Raw genomic sequence first — 27,688 nt, 5'->3', positions numbered from 1 at the left:
TCAGACTCTTTGCAACCCCATGGACCATAGGCTCCTCTGTCCAAGGGATTTTCTAGACCAGAATACTGTAGTAGGTGGCCATTTCATTCTCCAGGGAATCCTCCTGACCCAGGGATCAAACCCACATCTCCTGCATTATCAAGTGGATTCTTTACCACTGAGCCACCAGTGGAAATCCCAATTACGTACATACTTATTATATTAATGGGTTTACAGAATGGAGGTGTTTGTGTCAAGATGGAAATACTTATTTGAAAATAATGATGAAGCTTTTTAAAAAAATGCAGTTGAAGTTTGAAATTTTGAGAAATTGTTAACATGTATAAGGATGTATTTTAGTGTTTTGGAAAATTCTCATAGAACATGCTTTTTACAGTATTTTGACTACTTTTTTCAGTAGTCTTTATCTGTATGTAGACCAGAGTCCTCTCTCTTCAAATATTGCTACCTTGCCCAGTGTCTGCTTTTCAGAAAAGTCCAGACTGGGGCTTGCCCAGTGGTGAGCTAGTGAATGTTTAACCGCCAGCTCTCTGGTTGAGGTGGTGCTCTGACCAGCAGCGTCAGCTGCTTCTGTCGTGTCAGTACTTCCAACATGGCAGGGTTAAACTGCTCATGTGGTGTCAGTGGACATGGGGCATGGACGTGCTGGGCATACGAAGCTCTCACAAAGCCAAGTGCAGGCTGGGCTCCGCCTCCCACTGGCTGTCCCATCATTGCTGCTGCTTTCACAGCTGAGGTTGTGAATCATGAAGACCTTTATATACAATGTTATTCTTTTGTTGTATTTATGACTAGATTATCACAAGTGCAGAATATTTGTGAGTATATATCATTATCATGATAAAACTCAAATACTGACTTAATATATGACTGTTGGTTTTTCTGTTTTTCAGTTGGGTGGAAAGCTTTGGACGTGAGGGGCTTGGATTATTACTGGACATCTTGGAAAAGCTGATTAGTGGCAAAATGTAAGTATTGCTAATCATTATTTCCAGTTAAGCTACATTTGCATGTCCAATGATGACTCCAACACTGATATCTTTCATGCAGACAAGAAACAATTGTGAAGAAGAATCAGCACAAAGTCATACAGTGTCTGAAGGCCTTGATGAATACCCAGGTATGCACATAGGTAGCTGTATTGTTCTTTATTAGTTCTTACAGAAATTCTTATGAAGTAGAGTTATGTAATACAGAATTTACACCAAAGTGATGTACTGCTTTGGTAAGCTGTTCAGTATATAATGGAAAACTGTTGAATTGTGTTGTTCTGGTTTTGTGTCAAATGAGCTGTGTATCAACAGGAGATACTTGGGGATGAATAGACCCTCTTCTGCTGCTTCATTCTTCGTACACAGATTAATTCTCTTTTCCCCCTGTCCTTCCCCCCTACCTCAGTACCTCGCTCTCTGTCTGCATTTTGGTTCTCCTTTCTTCTTCCCTTCCTTCTTTTGTAATTTTCAAAAGTATAGCATGAATCAGCTTGGAAGTCATACATGATTATTAAATATGATCTTCAGTAATACTTATTACCAAAGAATTAAGTTGGAAAAGCTTAGTTTTTATAGTCTAGGAATTTAAACCTTTAATGAAATTAATGTGAACCGATATGAACAGATCCCAGAGGTGGGCAATGATAATGCAAATGCAGCAAATGCTTGAACAGTGCATGTGTGAACTTCGCTGATCCACATACATGAGGATTTTTAAAATAAATACATATTTGTACTGTAAGAATATTTGCTCCTCCTTATGGTTTTTTTCAATAACATTTTCTTTTCTCTGCCTTATTTTAAAAATATAGTATATAATGCATTTGACATATAAAATATGTTAATTGACTGTTTATGTTATTGGTAAGGAGTCAAGAGTAAGCTAAGTAAATAAGCTTTTGGGGAATCAAATATTATACTCAGATTTTTGACTGCCTGAGGAGTTGGTGCCCGTAGTCCCTGTGATGTGCAAGAGTCAGCTGTAATATTGAAACCAAATATAATATGGTGAATCTGCAGTTTGAATATTTAAGGAGCATACATTAGAAGAGAGAAATGGTTTTGCCCTGTACTGAAGTTCGGTTTCTCTAACAGTGTTTCCATTCTTTCGTACTGTTAATTGCAGAAGTTAGCTCTGTTCCAGGATGTGTCTCTAGCTCTAACATATAAATACATCTACTTCCTGATCATGTGCAAAAATGATAGGTGTTTTCATTCATTAGACAGTGGGAGAGGAAATTTTACCTATGGTAATGATGATGTGTGTTTTATAGCAAAACTGTATACTTCTGATAATTTTTAAAAATTCATTTAAAAAATAAATCATTAGAGAATTTCATACTTAACTACTTGTTAAATTATTAACATTTACTTTTCTATTGATTAAATGCAGCAAATAGTTATATTTTCTAATTATTTATCTTACTGGACTATTTATGAATTTTTCATCATTTTCTGAAGCCTAAATTTCTGTTTTTAGCCAATGAAATATTTTTAACCTCCATGCTTTCTCTTATCAGATATAATTTCAGGGAAAATTTCTGTTATATAAATCACAACCCGTTTCTGTATGGAACTTATTGTTCTGTGAGAGTTTGATTTTAGATATATTATGTAGCTTTTGTAGAATATGTGTTAAGAGTGAATGAGTAAAGGAATCAAACTATTAATAAGGAGTTTCCCAACTGAGCTTGTAATACTTGCTGTGGTGGCAGTGGGGGTGGGGAGTGGGACCTCCTAAAGTAGAAGTATGAATTGGGAATTTCAGTGGTGAAGGCTGAGTAGAAAAAACTCAGGAATGTTTTTTAAAAACCAAAGGAGTATTTGAATCATAATTTGAATTTGAGAAGAATGTCATGGTTAAAGTGAGGGGTTATATAGGATATAATATTCTTACTTGGTTTGAAATTGAATTTGAAAGAGAGTAAACTTTATGTTTACTCTCAAAATCATCCCATTTATATTAATATCGTGTTGTCTTTCTGATGACAAAATATCATTCTGATCAGAATACATATATTCCTGCAGTAGTTTCTACATGGTATCAGCCCAGATCACCCTTCAGCTTCTGCCCATTTATGAACCAAGTGTTACTGTCTAGGCCTGCACTGTGGAATGCCATTATCACGTGTGGCTCCTGAGCCCTTGAGATGTGACCACTCTGAACTGATATGTGCTCTGAGTGTGGAATACACTTTGGAGTTTGAATACTTAAGAGAAAAGAAAAAGTGAAAGTAGCTCATCAGTAAATGTTTTGTCCTGATTACGTGTTGAAATGATGACCTTTTGGATATATTGAAACGCTTCTATGAAAATGAGGGTTACTTTCCCTGGGCATTTTACGTAGTGCCTGGGGTTCACACTGTAATCCTCTGGGACAGTGCACTGTGGTCCTATACCGGGTCCTGTACCAGGACCACAGAGCAGATTTAACTTTGGTCAACACATGATATTAATATAAACGGGATGATTTTGAATGTAAACAATGTTTGTTTGCTACTGCTAGGCTGTCACATCCTACTGGAAGATATGGAGTTATGTTAATGACTCAGTATTTTGATTTAAAGATGTATACCTCTCTTAGGTCCCACTTACAATCTGTGGGAGATAAGTATCAAATAACAGAGGATGAATGAAAGCAACACAACAGTACTATTTATTCACCATACATCCCAGAGGATCCTTTTAAAGAGTGAGGAATTAGTTGAATAGAATTACTATTAATACCAAGCTCTAAAAAGGACCTTAATCCCAATTAAACTCAAGATTAGCATTAGATATCAGTATCAAAGTTAAATCTGCTCCTGGTTAAATCCGCTCCAGGAGCACCAGAGCTGCTCCTACCAGCCTTCCTTCCCCCAGGAGAGTTCCTCCTGTGCATTTTGTGTGTGCCTGTTGGGGAATCTCAGTATTCCTCACTGCTTTTCCCTTTCTCTAGTTGCTGAAAATTACCTGTGAGCAGTCATCTGTATTTGATTGATTTTCTTAGTTTTTAATGTAAAGGGAATAGTTGTATGAATTTTTTTTACATTATTTATGTTTTCTCACTTTACTACATGTACAAGTATAGTTTCTTATAAACATTCTTTTAATAACTGCATTTTCTTCAAGGCAGTATTATTTTTTAACTAACCACTAAAATTTAACCCTTTTTTCCCATAATGTTGTAGTATGGCTTGGAAAGAATTATGAGTGAAGAGAGGAGTCTTTCTTTGCTTGCCAGAGCCATTGATCCTGAGCAGCCTGGCATGATGATGGATGTGGTTAAGCTCCTTTCTGCAGTGTGCATCGTAGGGGAGGAAAGCATGTAAGTCTCAACTTGTTTCTCTCATTACACAGTAATTTAATACAGTTTGATTCAATAATGTTTTCATTATTCTGTTTTAGTCTAGAATTTATTTTAAATAATGAAGTATACTTAAGTAGCTTATTCAGATTCATATTGGCTGAACAGAAATGTAAATTTTTCTTCTCTTAATTGATATAGTAGTTATGGACTGACATGTTTCTATGAAAAATGGATTTCTTTATTATTTTTAAACAGTTTTGAACTCAGACCTTCAGTAAACAGTCTAAATGAAGACTTTGAAAAATATACAGATTGGTTCTGTTTCTTATGATGTTTTTCAGATAGAAGTATAAGTGAATAATTGATACTATAATGGTCGAGGGTAGAATGTGTTGACCATAAAGTGTATCGTGAAGTTTGAACTTTAAAGACATTATCTACAATTTCTAAAGCTGTAGCCAAAAAGCCATTACATGTATATAAAGATAAACCTTTTGTCTTTTTAAGAAAGATTAGTGTTCTTATTACAAGAGAGCATTTAAAAATTACTTAAAATGCCTTTTATGTATGGTAAAGATATTCAAACTGAACGATTAATAGAGCAAACAGCAACGGCTTTCCCACCTCTAAGTGTGGGCAGTGCCCTGTGAGTGAAACCCCCAGCACACATTGGAAACTTGTCCATGTGGGTCCTGTGGGTCCGCTGACTGGAGCCCCGCTCAGCTGGACTTCGCTGGGGAGGCAGCAGGCACCACTTGGCCGGCGCCCCTCCCTGGATGAGGCCGAGTCTGCTGCAGTCCCAGCTGCAAAGCCACGAGTGCAGCTTTAGCACTTTCCCATTTTAAGAAGGCCACCCAAGGATGAATTTAATGTAGAAGCATGGTGTGCCTCCTCTGTCCCCCCCTCGCCTCTCTTTCCCTCTGCCCCCTATGTCTTCTTCCTCTTCCCCCTCCTCCCCGCCTCCTGTGCCTTCTCTTTTCTCTTTCTCCTTCCCTTCTTGTCCTTCTCTTCCTTTATCCTCTTTCTCCTTTTCCTCCTCCCTCTTCTACTATTTTTCCTTCACTTCCATATTACTTATATTATTTCTTGATTTCAGATAGATTATTTAAATGATGTTAAGAACTGTTAGGACTAAACTGTCTATGTCCACAAACTGAGATTTTACAGTATACCAGGTACTGTTAGCATAAGTATTCTTTAAAGAAATAGCAAGTATATTTCTTACATAACCATCATTCTTTATATTTGACTATAATTACTCACTACTGTGTGTGTTTGGCCACCAGAACTTCATTTGCTTACGCTCAAGGCACAGTACGGTTGTAGTGGTTAAAAGCAGTCTGGACCCACATCCTTGCTCTAGCACTGTACTATTTAGTAGATATGAGACCTTAGACAAATTGTTTAACCCTTCTCTGCTTCAGTTTCCTAACGTACAGTATAGATTAGCAATAATACCTACTTTGGGGAAAGTACCTGATATGTAGTAAGCACTATATAAATGTTTGATAAATAAATATAGGGTTATTATGAGGAATAAATGAATATGTAACATGGTTTGGGCTTGAAATGTGCTATGTAATCACTAAGACACTTTTTTTTTAAAATTTTTATTTATTTTTTTATTTTTTAAATTTTAAAATCTTTAATTCTTACTTGGGAACGCATGTAAGAATTAAAGATTTTAAAATTTAAAAAATAAAAAAATAAATAAAAATTAAAAAAAAATTTTTTTAAATGTTATTGCTTGTCTAGAAGTAGTGACTGGAGCGTAGTAGGTTAAGCTACTGGTTTTGAGTTACTTGGGTTATTTGCTGTTTGCAGTTTAATTTGTAATTTTCCAATAGCCTTGAAGAAGTCTTAGAAGCTTTAACATCAGCTGGAGAAGAAAGAAGAATTGACAGATTTTCTTCTATTGTGGAAGGTCTTCGGCAAAATTCAGTTCAGTTGCAAGTAGGTTTCATGTTTATCATTCATAACGTTTTGTAAATGTTTACTGACTGATATTTAATAATAACATGTGAAACTGTTCAGATCAGTTCAGTTCAGTCGCTCAGTCGTGTCCGACTCTTTGTGATCCCATGAATCACAGCACTCCAGGCCTCCCTATCACCAACTCTCAGAGTTAAACATCATGTTAGATTGAAACATTATCATATCCAAGTTACCTATTTAATATTCATTTAATTTCTCTCTTTCTTGACACAATAGTTTTATTGCTATAATTTTTGTTTTAGCCATTGCTAATCAAACATGAGTATCTTTAAGGAATTATTGTAGCCTGATTTCTATCTTCAAATTTTTAAAAATCTAATTGGTGTGGTTGGGACCTGGCTATAGAGAACTTTTAAAGATCCTCAGATGATTCTAATGTATAGTAAAATTTGGAAACTGAGGTTGCCAATAGATATGAAGTAAGTCTGTTTTACACTTAGTAGACATTATAGTTTCAAATTTTATTTTAAAAGGGTATACCTTAGCCATTTAATTTTTCTCAACTTGGTAGGAATAGAAGAGCCAGATCTTAGTGTTAAATTAATAAAAATGAGCATGACATTTGATGACAAATCAGAAAATGTTCAGTTAGTTCAGTCGCATGGTTGTGTCTGACTCTTCCCAGCACGCCAGGTTTCCTTGTCCATCACCAACTCACTGAGCTTGCTCAAACTCATGTCCATCGAGTTGGTGATGCCATCCAACAATCTCATCCTCTGTTGCCTCCTTTTCTTCCCATATTCAACCTTTCCCAGCATCAGGGTTTTTTCAAATGAGTCATCTCTTCATATCAGGTGGCCAAAGGATTGGAGCTTCAGCTTCAGCATCAGTCCTTCCAAAGAACACCCAGGACTGATTTCCTTTCGGATGGACTGGTTGGATCTCCTTGCAGTCCGAGGGACTCTCAAGAGTCTTCTCCAACACCACAGTTCAAAAGCATCAATTCTCTTGTTCTCAGCTTTCTTTATGGTCCAACTCTTGCATCCATACATGACTACTGGAAAAACCTTAGCTTTGACTAGATAGACCTTTGTTGGCAAAGTAATGTCTCTGCTTTTGAATATGCTATCCAGGTTGGTCATAGCTTTTCTTCCAAGGAGCAAGCGTCTTTTGATTTCATGACTGCAGTCACCATTGTCACCAAGTCACTTTGGAGCTCAGGAAAGTAAAGTCTGTCATTATTTCCATTGTTCCCCATCTATTTAGAATGAAGTGATGCAGTCAGATGCCATGATCTTCCTTTTTTGAATGTTGAACCTTAAGCCAGCCTTTTCACTCTCCTCTTTCACATTCATCAAGAGGTTCTTTAGTTCCTCTTCACTTTGTGCCATAAATATGGTGTCATCTGTGTATCTGAGGTTATTGATATTTCTCCCAGCAGTCTTGATTCTAGCTTGTGCTTCATCCAGCCCAGCATTTCGCATGATATGCTCTGTATAGAAGTTAAATAAGTGGGGTGACAGTACACAGCCTTAATGTACTCCTTTCCCAATTTGAAACCAGTTTGTTGTTCCATGTCTGGTTCTAACTGTTGCTTCTTGACCTGCATAGAGATTTCTCAGGAGGCAGGTCAGGTAGTCTGCTGTTCCAATCTCATTAAGAATTTTCCACGGTTTTTAGTGATCCACACAGTCAAAAGCTTGGTGGAGTTAATAAAGCAGAATTAGATGTTTTTCTGTAACTGTTGCTTTTTCTGTGATCCAGTGGATGTTTTTCAATTTGGTCTCTGGTTTCTCTGCCTTTTCTAAATCCAGCTTGAACATCTGGAAGTTCTCAGTTCACGTACTGTTGACGCCTTGCTTAGAGAATTTTGATCATTACTTTGCTAGCGTGTGAGATGAGTGCAATCGTGCGGTAGTTTGAACATATTTTGGCATTTCCTTTCTTTGGAATTTGAACAAAAACTGACCTTTTCCAGTCCTGTGGTCACTGCTGAATTTTCTAAATTTGCTGACATACTGAATGCAGCACTTTCACAGCATCATCGTTTAGGATTTGAACTGACTTGACTGGAGTTCCATCACCTCCTCGAGCTTTGTTTGTAGTAATGCTTCCTAAGGCCACTTGACTTCACATTCCAGGATGTCTGGCTCTAGGTGAGTAATCACACCATCGTGGTTTTTTTTTGTATAGTTCCTCTGGGTATTCTTGCCATCTCTTTTTAATATCTTCTGCTTCTATTGATTGCTGCTGCTGCTGCTGCTGCTATGTTGCTTCAGTCGTGTCCGACTCTATGCAACCCCATAGACGCCAGCCTACCAGGCTCCCCCATCCCCAAGATTCTCCAGGCAAGATCACTGGAGTAGGTTGCCATTTCCTTCTCCAGTGCATGAAAATGAAAAGTGAAAGTGAAGTCTCTCAGTCGTGTCTGACTCTTAGCGACCCCATGGACTGCAGCCCACCAGGCTCCTCCATCCATGGGATTTTCCAGGCGAGAGTACTAAGTCCATACTATTTCTGTCCTTTATTGAGCCCATCTTACCATGAAATATTCCCTTGGTGTCTCTAATTTTCTTGAAGAGATCTCTAGTCTTTCCCATTCTGCTGTTTTCCTCTGTTTTGTTGCATTGATCACTGAGGAAGGCTTTCTTATCTCTCTTTGCTATTCTTTGGAACTCTGCATTCAAATGGGTATATCTTCCCTTTCTCCTTTGCCTTTCTCTTCTCTTCTTTTCTCAGCTATTTGTAAGACCTCCTCAGACAACCATTTTTCCTCTTTGTATTTCTTTTTCATGGGGATGGTCTTGATCACTGCCTCCTAGATAATGTCATGAACCTCCGTCTATAGTTTTTCACTGTCTATCAGATCTAATCCCTTGAATCTATTTGTCACTTCCACTGTATAATTTAAGGGCTTTCATTTAGGTCATTCCTGAATGGTCTCATGCTTTCCCCTACTTTCTTCAATTTCAGTCTTAATTTGGTAATAAGGAGTTCATGATCTGAGCCACAGGCAGCTCCTAGTCTTATTTTTGTTGACTGTATAGAGCTTCTCCATCTTTGGCTGCAAAGAATATAATCAGTCTGACTTAGGTATTGACCATCTGTGATGTTCATGTGTAGCGTCTTCTCTTGTGTGTTGTTGCAAGGTGTTTGGTATGACCAGTGCGTTCTCTTGGCAAAACTGGTACTCTTTGTTCTGTTTCATTTTGTACTCCAAGGCCAGAAAATGTTAGGTATTGCCTAATTAATAACTTTTTGTAACCTTTCTGAGGATGGTGTTTGTGAATCTCCTTCTGATGGCAGCATTTTGTATTGGCAGTGATGAGCCCTCTGTGATTGGTGTCTCGGGCAGTAGGCAGCTTTGAAGGTCTGAATCCTGTGTTGGCACTCTTGCATGAGTCCAATCCCTAGAGCTTCTTGAAATGAGCCCATCCTTCCTCAGGTGGGAGTGAAGGCTGGGCTGTATGTCTGCTGCTGACTTCAGCCCTGATCCTTCAGTTGCCTGTGGGCTGGCGCCTGTTCATTCATACATCTTTACCCTTTTTTCCCCTTCCCTTCTTTCTTATTGGCCCCGGATTTCTTGTTCACCACAGTTCTAATGAAGAGTGAACCTGAAAGAACCTGTGTAGAGAAAAGCTGAGCGATCACTTCATCTGAATTTTCCTCTAAGACTCTTGTACCTTCAACTTGTATAGTATTTGTGCAAATCCCAGTGGGTTATAAGATTAATTTTGGTAATTTCTGTAGCATATTAGAAATTATCTCTAATTTTAAAAAAACTAAGTATAAAATATGATAGTTATATGTAAAGTTTAAGTAAACATCTTTTTGTTCTAATACATGCTTTTCATATTTAATGACACATATATACAGGAATGATGAAATGAATAGAGTTTTGAATCAGCCAGACTTGAATCTGAATCCAGCTTTTCACATCCTAGCTATATGAGATTCTAGAACACTTCCTCAGTCTTTTCTGTACCTCAGTTTTCCCAGTTTCATGATGGCAGTAATCTCAGTACCTAGCTCATTGTTGATGCAAGGATTACATAGGATATGAACTCAAATGCTTAGTACACTGCTTGGTTCATTAACAGAAGCATTCCCTAAATGCTGGCTTTAAAATGTATTTCAGTAAATTGAAAAGACAAAGTCAGTGGAGACTAAATGTGATCTTCATTTTTTCAGGAAACATTACGAGTGCTGATATTAAAATTGGTACTTAACTATGCAACATTTAATGAAAATTTATTAACAAAAATTTATATTCACACATGAACGCATGCACCAATTTTTATAGTGATTTTATTTATAATAGCCCCAAACAGTGAACAACCCCGATGTCCCTCAACAGGTGGGTGGCTACACTGTGGTACACCTGTACTTAGAATACCCTTCGACATTAGAAAGGATACAACTTGCATGGATCTTCAGAGAATTATCCAGATGGAAAAATGCAAGTCCTAAAAGGTTAGACACTGTGTGATTCCATTCTTGGAATCAAATGGAATGTGATTCCATTCTTGGAATCAGATTAAATTATAGAGAACAGTTCTCTAAGAACAATTTACTGCTTTACTGGTTTTCAAAAGTTGGTCATGGGGTCTGGAAAAGTGTTGGACATGTTTATAAATTATAGCAGGAAGGAATGTTGTGTGATTAAAGCTGTTGAGTACCTTAATTCTGCACATGGTTACAGAAATCTGTACATGTGATGAAATCGTGTAGAACAGTACATGCATCCACAGTTGAGCGTAAAGCTGGTAAAATCTGAAAAATCACTGTAGATAGTAGCAATTTCAGCTTCTTGGTTTCAGTACTATACTGATGCAAGTTGTTACCAATGGAAGGAATTGTGTGAGGAGTACTGAGGACTAATCTGTGTTTTTTTTCCCAAACTTCCCAAGAACCTGTAATTCAGTTCAGTTCAGTCTCTCAGTCGTGTCCGACTCTTTGCGACCCCATGAATCGCAGCACGCCAGGGCTCCCTGTCCACCAAATCCCAGAGTTCGCTCAGACTCACGACCATCGAGTCCATGATGCTATCCAGCCATCTCATCTTCTGTCGTCCCCTTCTCCTACTCCCAATCCCTCCCAGCATCAGAGTCTTTTCCAGTGAGTTAACTCTTCGCATGAGGTGGCCATAGTACTGGAGTTTCAGCTTTAGCATCATTCCTTCCAAAGAAATCCCAGGGCTGATCTCCTTCAGAATGGACTGGTTGGATCTCCTTGCAGTCCAAGAGACTCTCAAGAGTCTTCTCCAACACCACAGTTCAAAAGCATCAATTCTTCAGCGCTCAGCCTTCTTCACAGTCCCAACTCTCACATCCATGCATGACCACAGGAAAAACCATAGCCTTGACCAGACGGACCTTAGTCGGCAAAGTTATGTCTCTGCTTTTGAATATGCTCTCTAGGTTGGTCATAACTTTCCTTCCAAGGAGTAAGCGTCTTTTAATGTCATGGCTGCAGTCACCACCTGCGGTGATTTTGGAGCCCCAAAAAACAAAGTCTGACACTGTTTCCACTGTTTCCCCATGTATTTCCCATGAAGTGATGGGACCGAATGCCATGATCTTCGTTTCCTGAATGTTGAGCTTTAAGCCAGCTGTTTCACTCTTCTCTTTCACTTTCATCAAGAGGCTTTTGAGTTCCTCTTCACTTTCTACCATAAGGGTGGTGGTCATCTGCATATCTGAGGTTATTGATATTTCTCCTGGCAATCTTGATTCCAGCTTGTGTTTCTTTCAGTCCAACGTTTCTCATGATGTACTCTGAATATAAGTTAAATAAGAAGGGTGACAATATACAGCCTTGACGTCCTCGTTTTCCTATTTGGAACCAGTCTGTCGTTCCATGTCCAGATCTAACTGTTGCTTCCTGACCTGCATACAGATTTCTCAAGAAGCAGGTCAGGTGGTGTGGTATTCCCATCTCTTTCAGAATTTTCCACAGTTTATTGTGATCCACACAGTCAAAGGCTTAGGCATAGTCAATAAAGCAGAAATAGATGTTTTTCTGGAGCTCTCTTGCTTTTTCCAGGATCCACCGGATGTTGCTAATTTGATCTCTGGTTCCTCTGCCTTTTCTAAAACCAGCTTCAACATCAGGAAGTTCACGCTTCACATATTGCTGAAGCCTGGCTTGGAGAATTTTGAGCATTACTTTACTAGCGTGTGAGATGAGTGTAATTGTGCGGTAGTTTGAGCATTCTTTGGCATTGCCTTTCTTTGAGATTGGAATGAAAACTGAACTTTTCCAGTCCTGTGGCCACTGCTCAGTTTTCCATATTTGCTGGAATATTGAGTGCAGCACTTTCATAGCATCGTATTTCAGGATTTGAAACAGCTCAGCTGGAATTCCATCACCTCCACTAGGTTTGTTTGTAGTGATGCTTTCTACGGCCTTCTTGACTTCACATTCCAGGATACCTGGCTCTAGGTGAGTGATCACACCACTGTGATTATCTGGGTCATGAAGATCTTTTTTGTACAGTTCTTCTGTGTATTCTTGCCACCTCTTCCTAATATCTTCTGCCTCTGTTAGGTCAATACCATTTCTGTCCTTTATCAAGCCCATCTTTGCATGAAATGTTCCCTTGGTATCTCTAACTTTCTTCAAGAGATCTCTAGTCTTTCCCATTCTATTCTTTTACTCTATTTCTTTGCATTGATCGCTGAAGAAGGCTTTCTTATCTCTTCTTGCTATTCTTTGGAACTCTGCATTCAGATGCTTATATCTTTCCTTTTCTCGTTTACTTTTCACTTCTCTTCTTTTCACAGCTATATGTAAGGCCTCCCCAGACAGCCATTTTGCTTTTTTGCATTTCTTTTCCATGGGGATGATTTTGATCCGTGTCTCCTGTACAACGTCATGAAACTCCATCCATAGTTCATCAGGCACTCTCTCTATCAGATCTAGGCCCTTAAATCTATTTGTCACTTCCACTGTATAATCATAAGGGATTTGATTTAGGTTATACCTGAATGGTCTAGCGGTTTTCCCTACTTTCTTCAATTTAAGTCTGATTTTGGCAATAAGGAGTTCCTGATCTGAGCCACAGTCAGCTCCTGGTCTTGTTTTTGTTGTCTGTATAGAGCTTCTCCATCTTTGGCTGCATAGAGTATAATCAGTCTGATTTTGGTGTTGACCATCTGCTGATGTCCACGTGTAGAGTCTTCCCTTGTGTTGTTGGAAGAGGGTGTTTGCTATGACCAGTGCATTTTCTTGGCAAAACTCTATTAGTCTTTGCCCTGCTTCATTCTGTATTTCAAGGCCAAATTTGTATGTTACTCCAGGTGTTTCTTGACTTCCTACTTTTGCATTCCAGTCTCCTATAATGAAAAGGACATCCTTTTTGGGTGTTAGTTGTAAAAGGTCTTGTAGGGCTTCATGGAATCGTTCATCTTCAGCTTCTGCAGCGTTCCTGGTTGGGGCATAGACTTGAATTACAGTCATATTGAATGGTTTTCCTTGGAAACGAACAGAGATCATTCTGTTTTTGAGATTGCATCCAAGTACTGCATTTCAGACTCTTTTGTTGACCATGATGGCTACTCCATTTCCTCTGAGGGATTCCTGCCCACAGTAGTAGATGTAATGGTCATCGGAGTTAAATTCACCCCTTCTAGTCCATTGTGGTTCGCTGGTCCTAGAATGTCGACGTTTACTCTTGCCATCTCTTGTTTGACCACTTCCAATTTGCCTTGATTCATGGATCTGAGATTCCAGGTTCCTATGCAATATTGCTCTTTGTAGCATCAGATCTTCCTTCTATCACCAGTTACATCCACAGCCGGGTATTGTTTTTGTTTTGGCTCTGTCCCTTCATTCTTTCTGGAGTTATTTCTCCACTGATCTCCAGTAGCGTGTTGGGCACCTACTGACCTGGGGAGTTCTTCTTTCAGTATCCTATCATTTTGTCTTTTCATACTGTTCATGGGGTTCTCAAGGGAAGAATACTGAAGTGATTTTCCATTCCCTTCTCCAGTGGACCACATTCTGTTAGACCTCTCCACCATGACCCGCCAGTCTTGGGTAATGACTTCAAAATAAAAGGTTTAAATCTTGATAAAATTGAGCTTCCAACTTTTTTTTTTTGCATCCTTAATACATCATTTGATATTTGAAAGATGTGAGGGAAAAGATAGAGAAGGGTGGTAAGACCAAAGCCAAGTTCTGCCTAGGTACATTACAGGGTTGACTCATTAATTGGAAGTTTGACCTCTGTTGTTGTTTAGTCACTAAATCATGTCCAACTCTTTGTGACCCCGTGGACTGTAGCCTGCCAGGCTCCTCTGTTATGGGATTTCCCAGCAGGATCAGTGGAGCGGACTACTGTTTCTTCCTGCAGGGACTCTTCCCTGCCCAGGGACGGGACCTGGGTCTCCTGATTGGCAGGCAGACTCTTTACCACTGAGCCACCTGAGAAGCCCTAGGTGGTTTATACTTTTTGGTTGTTATAATGCTACTGTGAATATTTGTGGAGATGATATTTTTAAACAGCTGATAATTTGCCTTACTCAGTGCTGGGACAGTAAGGGTGGAGAGGAGGGGCCTGCAGCAGTGCTTCCTGGACAGCTGTGAAGCCATGCAGTTAATTCACTTCTTGAGAAATTTTTACCAGGATGCAGGTGGCTGGTTACATTTACTTTTATGAAACCGACTGCCTTATTTATTATATTTTCTGTTATGCTTAATAAGATTATTTTTTTAAGTCCTATAAACACTGAAGTTTTATGATAAAATTTTAAAGTTTAATTTTCATTGAGAAGTCAAGGTCATTAGCATCATTTAATGTTGCAACATCTTTGTTGTTTTTTTTTATAAGTTCAGGTTAAATTTGTGTCGTCTTGATTAAGAACAGACAATGGGAAGATTTTTGCTAAATTCTGATATCCCTACTGAATAGTTTTGCTAAATTCTAATATCCCCACTGAATAGTTTTGTTGAGAGTTCTTATACTAATGGATGTTTCTTCTTATAAACCCAAATATATGAAATAGCTAACAGGTAAGGAGTTAAAAGTAAAGATATTATTTTTCAGATAGCTAACTTAGAGGGAGATAACTGACTTGTTTTTCTGGGATTGCTTGTGCTCTATATCCTTTGAAATCGTCAAACAGTACTGTAGTAATAATAGCTAAATATCTTTTCTTTTTGGTGTTTCTCAATTAAATTCAAATAAAAAATATTTTAGCACTAACCAGTTACCAGTTTTCCAATAAGACTCTAAGTACCCATTTTATTCCATTAGCTATATAAGTTGCACTTATTAAAATGTACTAGACAGGAGTGATACTAGCAAATCAAATAAAAATAAACTTTGTTTATCTATGAATAAAGTAGAAACCAGTTGTTTGCTTATAAATTGGAGAAAATGGGAGATAGTAAAATTAAAAAAAATCCTCATTGTTCCTTTATTGCAAAGTATATTTATTCCAAAGTACTTTTTAAAGGACGATTGTTACACTTTCTTGAGTCTCATAATAGTAATTATGAAGATAATGTGGCTGCTGCTGATTTTGATAGAATTGAGCAGACTTCCACCCTTTTCTCCAATTAGTATAGTAAGAAAGTGCCAAATTGAGTACCAGCAATAACTTAAAATCATTTCAGGATTTCAGTTCAGTTCAGTTCAGTCGCGCAGTCATGTCCGACTCTTTGTGACCCCATGAATCGCAGCACCCCAAGCCTCCCTGTCCATCACCAACGCCCGGAATCCACCCAAACCCATGTCCATTGAGTCGGTGATGCCATTCAACCATCTCATCCTCTGTCGTCCCCTTCTCCTGCCCTCAGTCTTTCCCAGCATCAGGGTCTTTTCAAAGGAGTCAGCTCTTCACATCAGGTGGCCAAAATATTGGAGTTCAGCTTCAGCATTCGTCCTTCCAATGAACACCCAGGACTGATCTCCCCTAGGATGGACTGGTTGGATCTTCTTGCAGCCCAAGCGACCCTCAAGAGTCTTCTCCAACACCGCAGTTCAAAAGCATTAATTCTTCAGCGCTCAGCCTTCTTCACAGTCCAACTCTCACATCTGTAGATGACCACAGGAAAGTCCATAGCCCTGACTAGATGGACCTTTTGTGACAACTAATGTCTCTGCCTTTTAATATGCTATCTAGGTTGGTCATAACTTTCCTTCCAAGGAGTAAGCATCTTTTAAATTCATGGCTGGAATGACCAGCGGCAGTCACCTTGGAGCCCCGAAAAATAAAGTCAGCCACTGTTTCCACTGTTTCCACATCTATTTGCCATGAAGTGATGGGACCGGATTCCATGATATTAGTTTTCTGAATGTTGAGCTGTAAGCCAAATTTTTCACTCTCCTCTTTCACTTTTATCAGAAGGCTCTTTAGTGTTTCACTTTCTGCCATAAGGGTGGTATCATTTGCATATCTGAGGTTATTGGTATTTCTGCTGGCAATCTTGATTCCAGCTTATGCTTCATCCAGCCTAGCGTTTCTCATGATGTACTCTTCATATAAGTTAAGTTAGCAGGGTGATAGTATACAGCCTTGATGTACTCCTTTTCCTATTTGGAACCAGTCTATTGTTGCTGTTTTAACTGTTGCTTCCTGACCTGCATACAGGTTTCTCAAGAGGCAGGTCAGGTGGCTTGGTATTCCCATTTCTTTCAGAATTTTCCACCGTTTATTGTGATCCACAGAGTCGAAGTCTTTGGCATAGTCAAGAAAGCAGAAATAGATGTTTTTCTGGAACTCTCTTGCTTGTTCCATGATTCAGCAGATCTTGGCAATTTGATCTCTGCTTCCTCTGCCTTTTCTAAATCCAGCTCGAACATCTGATAGTTCACAGTTCACGTATTGCTGAAGCCTGGCTTGGAGAATTTTGAGCATTACTTTACTAGCGTGTGAGATGAGTGCAATTGTGCGGCAGTTTTAGCATTCTTCCGCATTGCCTTTCTTTGGGATTGGAATGAAAATTGACCTTTTCCTGTCCTGTGGCCACTGCTGAGTTTTCCAAATTTGCTGGCATATGGAGTGTAGCACTTTCACAGCATCATCTTTCAGGATTTGAAATAGCTCAACTAGAATTCCATCACCTCCACTAGCTTTGTTCATAGTGATGCTTCCTAAGGCACCCTTGACTTCACATTCCAGGATGTCTGGCTCTAGATGACTGATCACACCATCGTGATTATCTTGGTCATGAAGATCTTTTTTGTACAGTTCTTCTGTGTATTTTTGCCATTTCTTCTTAATATCTTCTGCTTCTGTTAGGTGCATACCATTTCTGTCCTTTATCGATCCCATCTTTGCGTGAAATGTTCTCTTGGTATCTCTAACTTTCTTGAAAGATCTCTAGTCTTTACCATTCTATTTTTTTCATCGATTTCTTTGCATTGATTGCAGAAGAAGGTTTTCTTATATCTTCTTGCTCTTCTTTGGAACTCTGCATTCAGATGCTTATATCTTTCCCTTTCTCCTTTGCCTTTCGCTTCTCTTCTTTTCTCGGCTATTTGTAAGACCTGCCTAGAGAGCTGTTTTGCTTTTTTGCATTTCTTTTCCATGGGGATGGTCTTGATCCCTGTCTCCTGTACAATGTCATGAACCTCAGTCCATAGTTCATCAGGCACTCTACCTATCAGTTCTAGTCGCTTAAATCTATTTCTCACTTCCGCTGTATAATCATAAGGGATTTGATTTAGGTTATACCTGAATGGTCTAGTGGTTTTCCCTACTTTTTTCAATTTAAGTCTGAATTTGGCAATAAGGAGTTGATGATCTGGGCACAGTCAGCTATTGGTCTTATTTTTGCTGACTGTGTAGAGCTTCTCCACCTTTGGCTGCAGAGAATATAATCAATCTGATTTTGGTGTTGACCATCTGGTGATATCCATGTGTAGAGTCTTCTCTTGTGTTTTTGGAAGAGGGTGTTTGCTATGACCAGTGCATTCTCTTGGCAAAACACTATTCGTCTTTGCCCTGCTTAATTCTGTACTCGAAGGCTAAATTTGCATGTTACTCCAGGTGTTTCTTCAGAGAGAGCAATGGCACCCCACTCTAGTACTCTTGTCTGGAAAATCCCATGGACAGAGGATCCTGGTAGGCTGCGGTCCATGGGGTCGCGAAGAGTCGGATACGACTAAGTGACTTCCCTTTCACTTTTCACTTTCATGCATTGGCAAAGGAAATGGCAACCCACTCCAGTGGTTTTGCCTGGAGAATCCCAGGGACGGGGGAGCCTGGTGGGCTGCCGTCTATGGGGTCACACAGAGTCGGACATGACTGAAGCGACTTAGCAGCAGCAGCAGCAGCCAGGTGTTTCTTGACTTCCTACTTTTGCATTTCATACCTTATATTCTTATATCAGAAAAGAAAGTATAAGTGTCAATATACAGTTAAATGTACATTACTTTCTTTTCTCATGTGTGACATACAGAGGTTTTCATCTTCCAAGATAGTAATTCTCTCTGGTTAATTTAAGCTTGAAACGGGGCTAAGTACCTTACAGAATTTCTAGTAGGGTGGGGCCCGTGTGTGGATATATGTAGCAGTAGTAATGCAGAAGAGGAGAGAGCAAACCACATCCAGGAATGTCCCAAGAGAAACAGCACTCGTAATCCCTGCTTTGGGCAGCACTGGAGGGCTCTGCCACCTTGCTGGGAGAGCTTTAGCCAGACCCCACACCTTCCGTCACAGAGTCCAGCCTTCCTTTGTGTGATTAGCCTCTTGTGGTCCCTGGGTCTTCCAGAGAGGTGGGTTGGAATACGGTAGATGGGCCAATCTCTAGTGTCTGTTGTAGTTTGATATTCATTTCTCTCCTCTAGTTAATTTTTCTATGTGTGTTTTCTCTCTTCTCCTGTTGTTCAGACCTGTGATTTTGGGCACAAGCCTGATGGAATTGCCGTATATTTATGGAATGGAATGGAATGGAATCAAAGTTGGGAATCCTGGAGTGTTTTTGGGTGGCTGTTTCACTTTTCCTCTGCACTTGTGTCCTCAGTGACCGCATGCTGCACCTTCCCTTCCTATGGTGTCTTCCTGATCCAGCCTTCTTGGACTTGTGGCTGGGAGGGTCAAGAGCACAAAGGATCTGTGATTTCTTGCCACTCCTAGCCTGCTGTGTTTGTCTGCCACCCTTGTAGGGGTGCTGCTGTCCAAAGACACGGACTCCTAGGTCTAAAACAAAGGAATCCCTTTACCCACAGCCATAGCAGTAGCTCGAGTTTCAGCGTTGTTAGCCCCAGATTCCAAGTAGAGGGGTCACGTTAGAGCAAAGACACTCTGGGCAGCAGTTACTCTGACCAATACAGGCTGTGATGAGATTTGTTTAGTTTGTCTTCTTGAGTATTCATTGAAGGCTGCTGGTCAGCAGTGCTTCAAGCAGCAGGTTGAGGCTGCTCTGCACTACTGCCCTCAGCCCTGCCTCTCAGATCACAGATCTTGCCAGCCAGACACATCCCGTAAACCACTAGAGTCCATGTTAGGACTCCAGGAAGCTTTCTTCGTTTCTTCTGTTGCAGTTTCACTGCACCTTAGGTTTGAATGATTGCACAAACTTTGTTCAGCAAGGTGGACATCGGGGCAACTCTTTGATCCATGACAGCCCTGATGGTGAGTTGAAGCTGATGAGTACCTTCTGGGGCTGACACCGTGTCACTAACTACTCCAGGCAAAGCCAGGGACATGTTTCTCAGGGCCTGTTCCTTTAGTGTCTCATTGTAGGGGTCAGTCTGCTGGTGCACGTATGTCCTTTCTCTCCAGGAAACTTTGCTGAGGAACCAGAGTTGCCTCAGGGTAGAGAGATGACCACAGCTATCTAAGGCTGTATGTGTGCAGGTCCTGATTCCTCAAACAGCTAAACACCTCTTATGTGTGCCTTTGAGGTGCACGTGAGTGTTTTGGACAGAGAGGCAAATTAATGCCTCGTTTCCCCGTTAGATGCATAGTCTTGAAGGTGCACTGGGTGCTTCTGGGTGGAACATATTGTCTGTAGTTCTCGGGATCCCCCAGTTGGGATCTCTGTCAGTAGGGAAGCTGCTGGGTGATAGTGCTTTCAGTGAGACCTCCCAGCTGGCTGGTCAGGAACATGGAGTCCAGTCTTTGTTTTTGAAGGGGCTGTGTGATGGCTTTTCACAGATGGCAGGTGAGTCACAGGAGAGGAATTTTCAGCTTGGGGAGCACAGATCTTTCAGAATGGGCTTGGGTCTGCATGCCCTTTGGTTTGGAGGGTGGATGCAGTCTCTGCCTTCCAAGGTGGTTTGTTGTAAAGACAACCTGGTAAAGGTCTTGCAGAAGAAAGGCGGTCTCCACCTCTACCTGCAGTGCTTTCCAGACCCCTGAGAGCCCCACGCAGTGTTTCCTGGTGGCAGCGCGCAGAGCGCTGCCCCTCCGCCCGCCTCCTGCGTGGCTTCTTTTCCCTTAGTCTGATGCTCTTGGTGGTGTTTCTGTACACTCGCTGTGCCGTGATGTCACGTGAATGGAACAAAGCCTTCACTCATTTTGGTTCGTGTGACAGTACACTAACTGCTGTTTAAAGGGAAACGTGTTTTCTAAAGTTTCTCATCAGAGAGGAGGAGAAGGAGCCCCATCGGAGAGCAGACGTGTGAGCGAGGGCATGTGGGGCCACATGGCTCGGAGCGGCAAAGCTCTGGTTCTCTGGCCATCGGTGTGCTGATGCCAACCTGTAGCAGCTTTAGTTTCTGAGTTTGATCAGAGTATATTTAAATATAAGCATACTTTAAATATGGGCTTCCCTGGTAGCTCAGATGGTGAAGAATCCGCCTGCAATGCAAGGGATCGGATTCGATCCCTGAGTCAGGAAGATCCCCTGGAGAAGGGAATGGCGACTCACTCTCCTCTGTTTGCTTGGAGAATTCCATGGACAGAGGAGCCTGGCGGGCTCAAAGAGTCAGATACAACTGAGCAACTAACACACGCACGCGTGCATACATACTTTAAATAAATTTAAATCCTTAATTGCCTCCAGGTTTCTCAAAATTTGACTTAGTATTCTTAGATACTCACAGTTAGCTGGATCTTTGCTGTATTTCTTTGGACCACTCTTATTTTTTACTGTTTATTTATTCATTTGGCTGGTTTGGGTGTTGGTTGTGGCATGTGGATCTGTGCTCCGTTGTGGGGTCCTTTGACACAGCATAGGGACTCTCTAGTCTGGTGCTTGGGCTCTGGAGTGTGCAGGCTCTGTACTCGTGGCACATGGCATCCTAGTTCCCTGGCCAGGATTTGAACCCATTTCCTCTGCATTGCAAGGCTGGTTCTTAACCATTAGGCCACCAGGGAAGTCTGGACCACATATTTTTTACTAATAACCCAAATCTTATAATTTCTCTTCACCCATTATTGAAGCACATAGCCATTATTCTACTTCTTTCTCTGTTTTTAGTTGTGGTAAAATATACATAACATTAAATAAGATAATTTGAAAATAATACTCTTGATGCAACTTGCCTTGTAGAACCAAGACTGTTCATCTGGGTTCCTTGAGTAGCAAGGGGTTTGATGTGCGAGGGACTAGAGGAAATGCCTCCAAGGGGAATCTGGAGAGGGAGCTGAGAGAAGCTGGAGGGTGTCAAACTCAGTGTTGACCTGAGAGCAGGTGAAGGAGAGACAGCGGGAAGAAGGTTGGGGGGAAGTGTCTGAGGGCACTGTGCTGTCCCAGGAGGACTCAGCAAGGTGGTTGGGGGAATCCTCCAGCCAAAGTCCTGGGGATCCCAGGATCGGGCGCATTTCAGCGTTCTTGCTGTGATCAGATGTTGGCTGGTGGAGCCCATGGGAAGTGTGGCTGCGTCATACCTGTTGTGACGGGTGTCGCAGGGCTGCAGCCGGAGCTGTTGGTCGTTTATACTCACTGCAGTCAGAGATTAAAAGTGCATGTTCATGGGTGCTATAAAGACAGAGGTTTCTTAAATTAAAAAAAAAGGGGGGGGGGCGGAAAGCTCCTTCAGTCTCTATGGATTTCATTGAGTTCAATTACAGAATAGGTCTTTGGAAATTTGATTGGATCACATTTTTCCATTACACTAAAAAAAAGAAAGATTTTCTTTTTTTTAATGTAAAAAGTTGAGGGGCTTCCCTGGTGGTCCAGTGTTGGAGACACCATGCTTCCAGTGCAGGGAGCGCAGGTTCAGTCCGCAGTCAGGAGACTAAGACCCCACAGGCTGCACAGTACAGCCAGCCCCCCGGAAACATGCTTACCTGTTGGATAACTGGTTTCGGTTCACTAAAGTTCTAGAACTAAAGCAGGAAAACTGACCTTCAGTTCAGCTATCACTGTGCTTTGAAATATGTTCATTTCAGTTCAGTTGTATCCGACTCTTTGCGACCCCATGAATCGCAGCACGCCAGGCCTCCCTGTCCATCACCAACTCCCGGAGTTCACTCAAACTCATGTCCATCGAGTCGGTGATGCCATCCAGCCATCTCATCTTCTGTCGTCCCCTTCTCCTCCAGCCCCCAATCCCTCCCAGCATCAGAGTCTTTTCCAATGAGTCAACTCTTTGCATGAGGTGGCCAAAGTACTGGAGTTTCAGCTTTAGCATCAGTCCTTCCAGTGAACACCCAGGAGTGATCCTTAGAATGGGCTGGTTGGATCTCCTTGCAATCCAAGGGACTCTCAAGAGTCTTCTCCAACACCACAGTTCAAAAGCATCAATTCTTCAGCACTCAGCTTTCTTCATGGTCCAACTCTCACATCCATACATGACCACTGGAAAAACCATAGCCTTGACTAGACGCACCTTTGTTGGCAAAGTAATGCCTCTGCTTTTCAATATGCTCTCTAGGTTGGTCATAACTTTCCTTCCAAGGAGTAAGCGTCTTTTAATTTCCTGGCTGCAGTCACCATCTGCAGTGATTTTGGAGCCAAAAAAATAAAAGTCTGACACTGTTTCCAGTTTCCCCATGTAGTTCCCATCAAGTGATGGGACTAGATGCCATGATCTTAGTTTTCTGAATGTTGAACTTTAAGCCAACTTTTTCACTCTCTTCTTTCACTTTCATCAAGAGGCTTTTTAGTTCCTGTTCACTTTCTGCCATAAGGGTGGTTCATCTGCATATCTGAGGTTATTAATATTTCTTCTGGTGCTGGGCAATAATTGAAAAATATGACATTGAAGAAAATGTTACAATGCCTGTTTGAATTTAGCCAAATTTATTAGCTTCTGTTTGTTTCCCTTATGGTTAAGACTCTTAAGGCTGTTAGGCTCAAAATGTACCCGAGTTTAATTTTGCCCACGACCAAACAAAGGTTATTCTTTGTATAATGAATGTCATATAACTTCCTATAACTTGATTGACTGTTTCTTTTGTTTCAAGTATACCTCCTCAAAAAAGTAAATGTTAAGTAAAGTTACTTAACATCAAGTAAGTCATTCTCACATTTATTGAAGGCCCAAATGAAGACTACAGGGTATAATTGGATATTTTATTTTTTAAAACCACTGTTGGGGCCTTCCAAAAGGATGCAGAGATCAAATTATTTTAATTCCTCTCTGTTTTCGATTACTACATTTATTGAGGCTTGCAACAGTATGGTTACTGTATCTGTATGAATCAAAAGATTAATATATTAAATGAACAAGTAAATAATATGCCATTAAGCTAATAAACATTAAAGAAGCAAGAGTAAAATAATATTCTAGTGTAAACTCATAGTGTCATTTGGAGTACACACCTCAGTATAGTAAACTAGTGGTTAACATTTTTATCCTAGAGTACACTGCCAATTTTCTGAATCTATGTAATGCATTTTTTCACTTATGCTTTAAGAGACCACCAGAAAGATAAAGGTAACTCATGACTCAAGGTAACTGCAAAGTTTCGTAATTAACCAGTCAGTTAATTATTCAGTTAAGATTGCTGTGCACGGTTCTGCTAGATATTAGAGCAATAAAGATGCATGAAATGCACTCCTTAGGATCTTAAGAAACTTACACTCAGGAATTCAGAGCTTGCTAATATTTCGTATGAATATTGTGATACTAGAATCTCAACAAAATGGAAGAACACAGAAAGAATTCATGGATATCTCAGGACAGTGTCACAATAAATCTTTAAAAATCCTGGTTCTATCTTGAATTCAACTGTTCATAATCATGTGAATTAGAGCCTCTTTATCCTGTAATTTATTTGCCTGAATTTGTATGAGATATTTGCAGTTACTGCAAGCTCTGACTTGTCGTCTTACTGTGTCTATCATTTATAGAAATTTTAGTAGAAATATAAGTAAAGTATAGGACTTTACATTTGCCGACATAATTCACCCTTTTCTGTGTTTGTCTTCATAATGTAGTGGTCAGGTTTAGTTTGTATTCTGGATTAACACTTGAGATTTAAAAATTCCTGGGTATTTCTTTTGTTGCACTGGAGGCAAGATATTTGTCTATAAGCATCATTTACTCATTTTAACCTGATAAATGTGGAATTTGATTGTGCAAAGAGAGACAGATGATTTCTGCTGTGGAGGTAAGAAGATGAATAGCTGTATAACCTGTTTCTTCCAGGCCCAGATAGCAGGTATTCACAGATTTTGATAGAATTTTTACTTAACGTACTTTATGGTTGCTGGTTTGCAGTCTGCATTCAGCTTGTGAAGCTGATAGGTGTTCAGTGTAGTATAGCCATCATTTTAACATATGAAAACATCTCCTCATATTCAGGATGAACCTATTGCCCAATTGTGAGCTTTCTAAAGAATACTTTCTTTTGCTGTTTGTTGGATACCTTTTCAGTTCCTTTGGCATAATCTTGGAGAAAGCATCTGTGTTGTTGGCCTTGGCAAAACTTGGACAAGCCTGTGGTTGGTCTTAATCATCACAGCTCTTAGTGTGCCTGGAATTTTGTGCTCAAACTTGTTAGTCGAAAAAGGGTTGGAAACTGAAAGTTAAAGATACGTAAAATGTTGATGTTTTTCTCCTTTTGTTTTGTACATAGTGATAAATAGCATTATATTAAATTATGTGGTAGAGGAAATTTAGGTAATATGTATTTACATATGAAGAAACCATTTTCAAGGGTGGAAAACTACTTTGCTGATTAAGTGATGTTAATTCCTGAGTGTGTCTTTGTCTTGCTGTTTAACTTCTTTCTACTTCTAATGATTTTCCTTTGATCATTTGCCTTGTTGTAAGATTGCCTTTGACAAGCTCTATCCCTCTTATTGAATATCTTTGTGATTTTTGCTTACAGTTTATTTATCCCCCTTTCTAGTTTATGTCATTGCTGACACTTTTCCCACTATTTGTGATTACGGTTGTGGCTACTTATTTTCCTCATCCTTGGCTGCGTGGGGTTTGCTGGTCTCAGTTTTTGTAGTGCATTTTCAGTTTGTTGCTGCTCTTGAGGAAATCCTCAGCTATCCTGAATTCTAGCTGGCAGGCCTGTGTGCATGTGTGCAGACATGTCTTTATAGCTAGAAGTTGTGTTAAAAGTAGCTTTTCTTATGTAAGGTTCCTTTTTGATAATTGGAGCAAGAGTAACAAGTTTATAGCATTTACTTTTTAAATCATTAAAATGGAGTCCATGATCTAACACCTAAAGATGTCTTACTTAGAAGCCTCGTTTGAACCGAAGGTCAATAAGCAGTGTTTCTAAAATGTTATAAAGTGTTAATAAAGTGTTTTTAAACATGCCTTTGTAGTAAGGAGGAGAGTATTTTAGGGTCAGTTTAATTGTATGCTTTCATGTACTGGTTGTTGATGGAACATGAGAGAGTTTTCCATGTGGAAGAGCAGTTCTGTCCTTCTGTAGAAACTGCTCTTTAAGTCACCAGTTTGCCAAATGCAGTGGTAATGATCTTATTAGACAGTTGATCACTCTCTCTGTTGACACACTTTCCTCCCATACTTTTCAGACTTCTCCTTGTTTGTTTTCTACCATATTATAGCTTTCTACTTTTCTTTAACTCATTTCCCCAACCTGCAAGTCAAAACCTAAAGTTGAAATTGATGAAACTGAAATGTTCCAGTCAGTTCTTGGACCTCTTCTCTCTCTCTTCTCTTCTCTTCTCTTGATGATCATCTGAGATTTGGTTTTTACATGCAATTGCTATGGTAATCTCTTTCTTGAACTAGGGTCGCCTATATCCAATTTCCTTTTCTACTTCTTTGGATAAGGATCAATAATAGAGATTTTCAACTTAACATCTCTAAAACTGAACTCCTGATCTTTCTTCCCAAACCTGTTTCCTCTGTTTATCCGTATTTATTTTCCATCTTAATAAATGACTGTCAGCTTTTAAATTGCCCTGGTCAGAAATCGTGGAGTCAATCTTGCCTCCTCCCTTTCTTTAGTAGTGATTTCTGTCTTTTTCTTTTTGTAGTTGTGTCCCCAGTACCAGCGAGTCCTTAGTAGACATCACTAACAAGCTTGGAAGTAACGAAATGCATAACCTAATTAACAGAGAGGGTCTGATGCCCAAAGATAGAGCCTTTATTTAACTTAGAATGCTCCCAGGAGGAAGGCAGAAACTCCTGTTTTCTTACCCTCTTCAGTTATCAGTTCTGGGGTGAGGTAGCTTTTGTCTGCCTTTGAAACTGTTAGTATGGCATACTTAATGCAAATTAATGGAGATCATATATGCTATGTTATTGGAACATCAAGCAGAACATGATGATTAATTCCTTATGATGAATATCACAATTTCATTATTTCCTGGAGTTTCTGTTAATATCCTAGCATTCAGTAACTAATTTTTTAAATGAATGTATGATTCTTAATGTACATTTCATTTTTTTTAAAAGCAGAATTTTTTCTAGTCTCCTGTGAAATTTGTTTCTCTCCTTGCATTTCATGTGTCTGTTAATACTCCCACCTCCTATCTTGTTGAGAAACAAAGGTGGGAGAACTTGTAAATTCTTTTCTTTGGTCTCAACCACATGTTCACCCAGCCATCACATGTTTTAGAAAGGTGGTTCAAGACCTCCTCATTGCTCACTGAGGTTGCCACTATGATAGCTTTATTTCCCTGCCATGCTGTGTGGCATGTGGGATCTTAGTTCCATGACCAGGGATTGAACCTGTGGCCCTTGTATTGGAAGCTCTATGTCTCAACCATTGGACCACTAGGGGAATCCTAAGATCACTTCTTTACTTAATCTGTTACCTCTGTTATTTCCTCTCCTCTGCATGAAATCCTTTATGATTCTCCCTATTTCCAGCTGAACCAGCACTCTCTGATTTGGCCTAGGAGGCTGTGCTTCATCTGTCTGGCCTCGTCTTTAATGAGTCCTTCCCCTGCACTCCCACTTCCTACCTTTACAGACTGCTCAGAAAATCTGAATTCCTTGTGATTCAACAGAAGGGCCCAGGGCTTTGAATATGTTAACTCTTAATATTTGAACACGTTGGTCTCTTCATCTGGCTGCCTGTCTTCCAATTAATCCTTGAGAGTCAGTTCTGTTCCTCAGCTGTCCTTGTTTTCATTAGTCTCCATATGCTCATATAGTATATTCTCATAAATCTGTTAGAGTGAATTTTTG

The 27,688-nt window shown here is 40.0% G+C and overlaps 1 protein-coding gene across 3 annotated transcripts in view; it reads left to right on the top strand.

Moving 5' to 3' along the window:
• Positions 1 to 27,688, top strand: part of DIAPH3 (diaphanous related formin 3) — a 582,111-nt gene that overhangs the window by 176,099 nt on the left and 378,324 nt on the right. For all 3 annotated transcript variants that reach the window (XM_018056821.1, XM_018056820.1, XM_018056822.1), the window contains 4 exons: positions 894 to 968; positions 1,051 to 1,120; positions 4,163 to 4,299; positions 6,129 to 6,234. In XM_018056821.1, the coding sequence (XP_017912310.1) occupies positions 894 to 968; positions 1,051 to 1,120; positions 4,163 to 4,299; positions 6,129 to 6,234 (388 nt within the window). The remainder of the gene's footprint in view (positions 1 to 893; positions 969 to 1,050; positions 1,121 to 4,162; positions 4,300 to 6,128; positions 6,235 to 27,688) is intronic.

This window comes from Capra hircus, chromosome 12, assembly GCF_001704415.2.
Source record: "Capra hircus breed San Clemente chromosome 12, ASM170441v1, whole genome shotgun sequence".
Taxonomy (NCBI): Eukaryota; Metazoa; Chordata; class Mammalia; order Artiodactyla; family Bovidae; genus Capra; species Capra hircus.
The sequence above is the reverse complement of the archived record's forward strand: the minus strand, read 5'-3'. Positions and strand labels throughout refer to the sequence as shown.